General features: G+C 39.1%; 1 protein-coding gene across 1 annotated transcript; it reads left to right on the forward strand.

Moving 5' to 3' along the window:
* The first annotated feature begins 208 nt into the window (after positions 1-208).
* Positions 209-4,219, forward strand: LOC139152835 (kelch-like protein 20). Its single transcript, XM_070726186.1, has 2 exons — positions 209-328; positions 1,518-4,219. Exon 2 carries the CDS (start codon positions 1,571-1,573, stop codon positions 3,038-3,040), a length of 1,470 nt encoding a protein of 489 aa, XP_070582287.1. The 5' UTR covers positions 209-328; positions 1,518-1,570; the 3' UTR covers positions 3,041-4,219.
* The last annotated feature ends 3,329 nt before the right edge of the window (positions 4,220-7,548 follow it).

Here is a 7,548-nt window from a genome sequence, read left to right on the forward strand (position 1 = left end):
TACGTGAATGAAAAAAAAAGTGTAAGGAAAATCGAATAAGCATTTTCATATTTTCACCCAGAAAATAACACGTTGTTATCACATTGTCACTGAAAATTGGAGATTGCTTGTTGGCTTTGCCGAGACGGCAAGAATGCATGACGCCCTCTAGGACGATTTTCGATGTCGTCCCGGCCGGCGTGTCGCTGTGTGAACTATGCACAGGGTCATCTGGTCACGTGAGTAATCATAGGCTACGTGGGGACAGCGAATACCCGGAAGCAGCAAAAGAACAACTGATGGCCTACGAGTACGAACTACATGAACGGAAAGTTGAGGTGACGTGACGGTAGGTTAACCACTTTTCACTTCCAACACGGCCTGGCCCCTGCGAGCTTTACTTTCGCCGGAGCAGTCACAAAACTTTGGTATGACGGGTTAGAGTTTGAACGGTGCCCATCCCCAGTCGAGTCGGGTCGTCGAGTCGCAACCGCATACCGAGCTTGTGCATTGATTTATGTCCTTGGTTGGTATCCAGGTATGTGTCAGAAACACTGCCGCTACCCTCCTAACACAACACAACCTATGGAGTGATAGGTCAATGATTCGTACGAGGGCAACCGAGTGGCAATGGTAGTGCCTCTGCAGCCACTCCGTTCCTATGACCGTGGACTCAAGTAGAGGCTTCTACTTAGCTCCATGCTGTGACCATTGAGCTAAAAAAGGATGTTGTGACACAGATTAACGTCCAGATCACAATTTTCTATGCACTTCGTTTTCTGTACTATCTCTCATTTTGAACAAGAGTATGATCAAGACAAGATCCCATGTGATGAAATTCTTTTTAATTTCAGTTGAACTAAGCTTAGGTCATACCAGAATGTTTTTCTCAGCAAGGCGATACTTGAAGTCCAACCCTGGTTGATATCAACCAGATCAAGCAGATGAACACAATTTGATTGGTTCCGTTGCACAGAAATATGCAAATGTTCGTGATTTCCAATGTAAACATCTATCCATCCATACAAACATATATTTGTATGTGTGTCCGTCTGTCCGTCCATCCATCCATCCGCCCATACATACACATAATGTACAGCAGTACATACAGACACACACAGAGATCATACCTACCTACCTACCTTACCTACCTACATAAATACATACATACAGACATACACACACACACACACACACACACACACACATACATACATACATACATGCATACATACATACATACATACATACATACATACATACATACATACATACATACATACATACATACATACATGCATGCATAAATACATTATACATGTATACGTACATACACATACATACATATGTACAAATATATACAAACAAGCATTACAGTGTTATAGCAGGAAAAATGTGAAAGATTAACCATCCACAAGCCAAGTTTCACTTATTATACAATTTCAAATATAACATTTACCATTATGGTGGAAAAGGGGTGAAGTGATCAAAATCAGTGTTAACCTTTAAATTATTAAGCCATTCCTTCTTTTGTTTAGATTTCAGAGTTTTGAAACAAATAGATTACAGCGTTTAGTTGTCTGTGGACACAATGATAAGACAACTGGTCAACACAATTTTTCCGAAATGGATTGTGCGGAGGAAGACATTGCCGATGATGATGGCTTCTAAAGTCCGATGGGTTTCATCTTCTCAGAACACAGCTATCAAAGACTTCGAAGCGTATATGAACACTGAAGATTTCAAAAGGAGTAGTAAAGACTCGCTCCTTGATCTGATCTCATCCGATGACCTTCGAGTTGACAATGAACTCCGGGTGTTAGATGGACTGATGCTGTGGGTTGGGTTTGACCATGCCAATCGCAGCTGTCACCTCACTGAACTCTTGCACCACATACGATATCCCTACACTCGGAGTATATCACAGCCTGTGTATTTGTCCCATATCAGTCAAGGACATCATGAAATCAAGACGCTGATGGCAAAAGAAGAGGCCTACAGGAAACTGACATATCAGAAGAAACTAGCACATTTACAGGAAAGTGGGATCAAGTCTCGACAATATGATGAAGTTCTGGTTGCACTTCCACGACATCACAAACGCTACACAGAAAGTGCAATGGCCAGATGTGAACTTGCAAGGCAATCATTTGAATATTTTGATCCATCTGACAGTGAAACAGTACACAGAACTGACCGAAATCCATACTGGCAGGCTGAAGGCGATCAATTTGTTGCTGTACAGTTCCTGAACAATGGCATGGGTGTTCTCGCATTGGATGACAAAGATGACTTGTGGTTACTTGATTGCCATGGTAACAGGAGCAAAATTTCAAGACCAGCTGGTGGTGGAGAGGAGAGAAGTGGTGAAACACCCCATGGGAAAAATATCATCCAGCTTGGAGACTGTTTGTACTTCTTCCATTATCAGCCTAGAACGATGGAACTGTCAAAGATATTGCAGTACAATATCACGACAGACGAGTGGCAAACGATTAAATCACCAATGGATCGGTATGTCTGTGTCAGTATTGCTACAGCCAATGGTAAAATCTACACTACAAGTGGGGCGGAGCCATTCTTATTTGCATATGACCCACAGTGCAGCGAATGGCAGACCACCGTGGAGCAAAAACCCAAACATCTTCTAGATTCCGTTACCTTGTCAGCCATTGGTAAATGTGTGTACATACTTACCTTGGAGTTCTGGCCCAGTCAAACTGACGGGCGGCTCTTTTGCTTCGACACAGAGACAGGAAAGCGCAGCGTCATATTCCGTGATGTCGTGCCAACAACTTCATCCCGAAACAAGCAGAACATCCTGGCCGCCGCAATGTACAACCTGAACAGCTGTCTGATCATTCCCGAGGTATCCAATGTCACCGACAGCAACACCAACTCTACGCTCAGCGCAATATCAGCATTCCACTCTTACGATCCTTCGCTCCTGAAGCGCACCATATTCCACGGCTTCCCCGGTCGGTTGAATCACCATGAATTCCAGTTCTCCAATTGTTGGAAATTCTGTCTCCAGAATGCAAAAATAACAACTGCTGCGTGATCAACAGCACAATAAAACTAACACTGTCAGTATAAATGCATTTGTAAAGGATTGGTGACATTCTTAACATTTGGGTTCACATTCGTGTTCAGATCCCATGCCAAACTTTGAAAGATTATAAAATGCCCTATAATGTAAATGTGAATATTATTACTCAATAAGTATGATAATGGAAGCTCCCAGTAAATACAAAGTATAAAATGACTTGTTCTTCTTTCTCGATTATGCAGTTTATTGTTTAGAACACTAATATTTAAACTTGTAATGTTTGCATTCAGAGTCATGGTTACGAAAACAGGTCAATAATCTTGAAAAGTGCCTTTGTTATTTACACCCTGTTAACCATAGACAATAGAAGATATGTCTATGTATTAACCCATTACTTTATCTTATTGACAAAGACAGAAATATACACATCCATCCCAGATGGTGAACTCAATTGTATGTATGGCTTGTATCCAGAAATATGATTCTATTTCAAGTGCACATCATATGAATTGATATCATGTTTGCAAAATATTTTGTACTTGGTGTCTCCTAAATGGATTGCCATGCACTTGACTTTACACTATTGAGAACCAGTATTCTCTGCATGGCACAAGATATCACGAGATCTTGCCTGGCTATGGGTGCTTGCAGAACAGAGGACAAATGGGACATCATTTACATGAAAGACTGCAAAAAACACATTTCTTATAGCCACTCTAACAATACAGACACCACATAGTCATACAAGGCCGATCTTGTTTCACATGGCTATGGGAATGGCATAACTGGTGCATTCAATGGCATAAGTCCAGTAAGCTCCCTATATTAGCAGAAATATGGTTGTCACATCTTGTATTATGTAGATCATTATTAAGGGTTTTGTTTGTGTGTGACTTGCATAATGACATGTCTTTATTATTTATGAGTTGTCAATTTTCATAGCAAATTGTCTTTCAGGACAGGAATGGATTGTCCATAGATGGTCTCCCTTTCAACAGTGAAGGGAACCCCTCCACACCTGTATAAGAACCCCCCCCCCCCAATTTGGATTAGGTTAATTACTGTTGTGACATGACAATCCAATATTTATATCACTTTTGTCAAAATCTGTAACAAGACATGGTATATCTTACTTCTATATTCAATAACCAAAGATGAATATTGATGAATTAAACTATCTATCAATCACAACTTCAGGATATATATAATATATATATATATATATATATATATATATATATATATATATATATATATATATATATATATATATATATATATATATATATATATATATATAAAAGACTGGGCTCAGTCAATGATAGAAATGATAGACCATGATGTGATGTTGTTTTCTGTGTTGTTGTCCTTGTGGGCCCACATGTATTTTGAGAGTTCCATGCGGTTTTTTGTGTTTTGATGTTTTGAATGAGTATATGTAGTATGTATAATATGACCCTATATATACGCAGCAACAAGCCTGCCAATATCACTCCTGATAATTGCCCAACGCATGAAACAGACTGCAGAGTATCCTTAACAAGTTCCACACCCAGCAATATCTTTACCATACGGAAACGCATTGAGCACTATACATGGCCTGAATTGACACCAAGTCACTGTGTGTGTATATGTATGTGTGTGTATATATATATATATATATATATATATATATATATATATATATATATATATATATATATATATATATATATATATTTTTATTCATATCCAACTTGTTTTATTTTAATTACATGGGCAGTATGAAAAATTGTCAATTTTCAGTCGGATTCAAATAATTGTATAAATGGATTCAAATCTCCCGAACTGCTATTGAACTTCCGGAGAATAGATCTGGTCACTCAATCGCATAATATTCATTACAAACAACGGAAACACACAGGTGCACCATGAAGAAAATTTTGTTACGCAACTATGTGACTTAATCGCCTGGCCCTCCTGCCAACGCATGAAAATAATGCTGGGAGAGACTAGTCCAATTAAAAATGCAATCAATTGGTAAAAAAAGATCGTTTCACTATTCTGACCATGAGCCATACAAGTCAAACAAAACGAGGTTATGTAAATAGTAAATCAACCGCTGAGGGCGCAGTCACACGCTGTTTATCATAGGTCAGGTTGGCGCCGGGCTTGAACTGAAAGCCCGTGAAAGTGTCGTAGCAATAGGATTAAAACTGTCAGAGTCCCATTGCGAAACGACACCAAAAGAGGGAGATTAGTGAAGAATTTCAAAAGTGCGTTCGAGATAAGGAGAAAGGGAAACAAACAAACAAAAAACCGAAACCGTTCAAGCGTAGTGATTCGAGGCAATGATTTACAGTCATTGTTATCTTGATAAAATTGCTGGTACCACACCAATGTCCTGCAACATGTTATTACATGTCCTTATACAAAGACTGCTGTGGGCATGTCGAGGTATTTTGTTATGTATTGAACAATCAATTATAAATTTTCATTCACAGAGTGAACAAAGTCACGCATAAAGTAATTTCACCCAAAGCAATATTTGCAGAAAGCTTTAACTTTGTAGGTGTGTTTTGTTAAAGCGACTGAACACACAGATATGAAAATATGTAATATCGAAAAGTCTCTGGCATAAAATATATTATCCAATGACAAATACGAAAATATTTGAAGTGCATGTCATTTTCAATAAAGAACCAAGGTGTCACTATGGACGATAAGGTCGATATGAAGGTAGGCTTGATTAGGCAGTATAATATCACCAATGGATGATTTCTGAACATTCCGATGGTACACTGCGCGGTCAGCACACAGTTTGTTAAGGAGGTGTTGGTTGTTTCAGGACAGGAGACTCGCACGATTTGGAGCTTCGAGATATCTGAAAGATGAATCACCGGTTTCGATGTTAAATATAAAGTATTTTTAATTTGAAAGCGTGAAGCGCGATGGTTGATCGCACAATACTTCAAGTTACCATGCACAGATATACTCTTTTCAACTGATACATATCTGGCCTTTCAAAGCATTGACAGAAACCAGTCAAATCTGGCCTCTTGGGTACCAACATATCACATTTTCAAATAAAAACATTTGTTTTTCACACTGTGTGCTAGAGACTAAACCCCCTCGAAGGGAACTTCGATAGTAAAATGATTGGTGCGTGCGAAATGAAATGTTTACCCTCAAAGGTAAATATTGTGTACTATCGCCATCGCATTTCTCGTTCTGTCGGAACTTCTGATCATGAAGTTGAGGTCGTTATGTCTTCGTAGATTGTGTTTCACCGCGTTCGATGTGACTTTGACGTACGCTTTGTACCGACATACTTGAATTCCAACTAATCTTAATTTTACAACGCAATGTTTGTATTTTTCTAAAGTTTTATATCAGCAGGTGTTATTCTCATCACATGACTTGCGATTTTGACGCTCGGTTAAGCTAATTGATATTCCGATCACGTAGCAAAGGAGCTTCGTTTCGTATGCAACGACAGCCCCTAGTTGATTCCGCCCAAATATCGTATGGTTATTAATTTTGACGGAACGGCTGGTATTGCAACAAGATTTCTCTTTTCAGATATTGTCTGTAACAGTACACAAAGATTCACTATTCTGACGAAATTCAATACAAACCCTTTCATTCGGAGCCTGTGTTTGTTACCGAAGAGACGCTGACATTCTCTCCTCGTGTTATCAAAACTTTTCAATGGTAGACAGCGCCATCTTAACGGACACTTAAATCGAGCGCAGTGACGTTTGCCCGTTAAGTTTCTTGTCGCAAAAACATATTAATCATACAGGTTCTGTTGAAGCCTGACCAGACACTGGACATATGTATCACCGCGCAAGCACTATTGACCCGGTTGCTATGATTTCACGAAAAGATAAACGGATTTGTGTCAAATTTCCCTTAAAAAATAATGATCCTTGTGTCAGTTTGTTTCGGTAGTTAAATATTTGACCCTTTCGCACATTTGCGTAGCCCCTGTATGCCTTACTGTTGTAGTGGATAAATATCTATAATTTTGATGAAAATTGTGCGGGTATGAAAAGTGAATGCGATACGCTATAGCGACTTATTGTAAAGTTGACATGTGTCGCACGCTATGTGAAATTGTTATGTGAGTGGTAAATATGGCATTCTGTACACTCTTGTGCAATATAGTAGATTGAATCAACACGTTACTGAAGTCACTTGCACTCTAGTATACACAAACACTCACGCGTGCCCGTAGAATTAAAATGCTAGAGAGTTAAGCATTTGGAACTCAATCGGTGATTTTTGATTTTCATTCTGTTTACTGGTACCATATTGTTATAACAGTTTCTTCCACTTCTTGAATACACAGACATTTCAGAACGCCCTGCATTCAGTTTTGTTTGCACTGCTCCGTCTGTGTCTGTATTAGGTCCAGCAGGTATTGTTGACAAATGAATCGACTGAGAGTGCTGAGTCACGCATTCAGAGTGGCAATGCGCTTTGACACCAATGTAAACCGTCTACAACGTTGTGGTAGTCGCCCGTAGGTACGTTAA

This window comes from Ptychodera flava, chromosome 16 (assembly GCF_041260155.1).
Source record: "Ptychodera flava strain L36383 chromosome 16, AS_Pfla_20210202, whole genome shotgun sequence".
NCBI classification, from domain to species: domain Eukaryota; kingdom Metazoa; phylum Hemichordata; class Enteropneusta; family Ptychoderidae; genus Ptychodera; species Ptychodera flava.

Bases quoted from the DNA above. Each gene is read 5' to 3' on its own strand.
- LOC139152835 (XM_070726186.1), top strand. From the start codon at position 1,571: ATGATAAGACAACTGGTCAACACAATTTTTCCGAAATGGATTGTGCGG.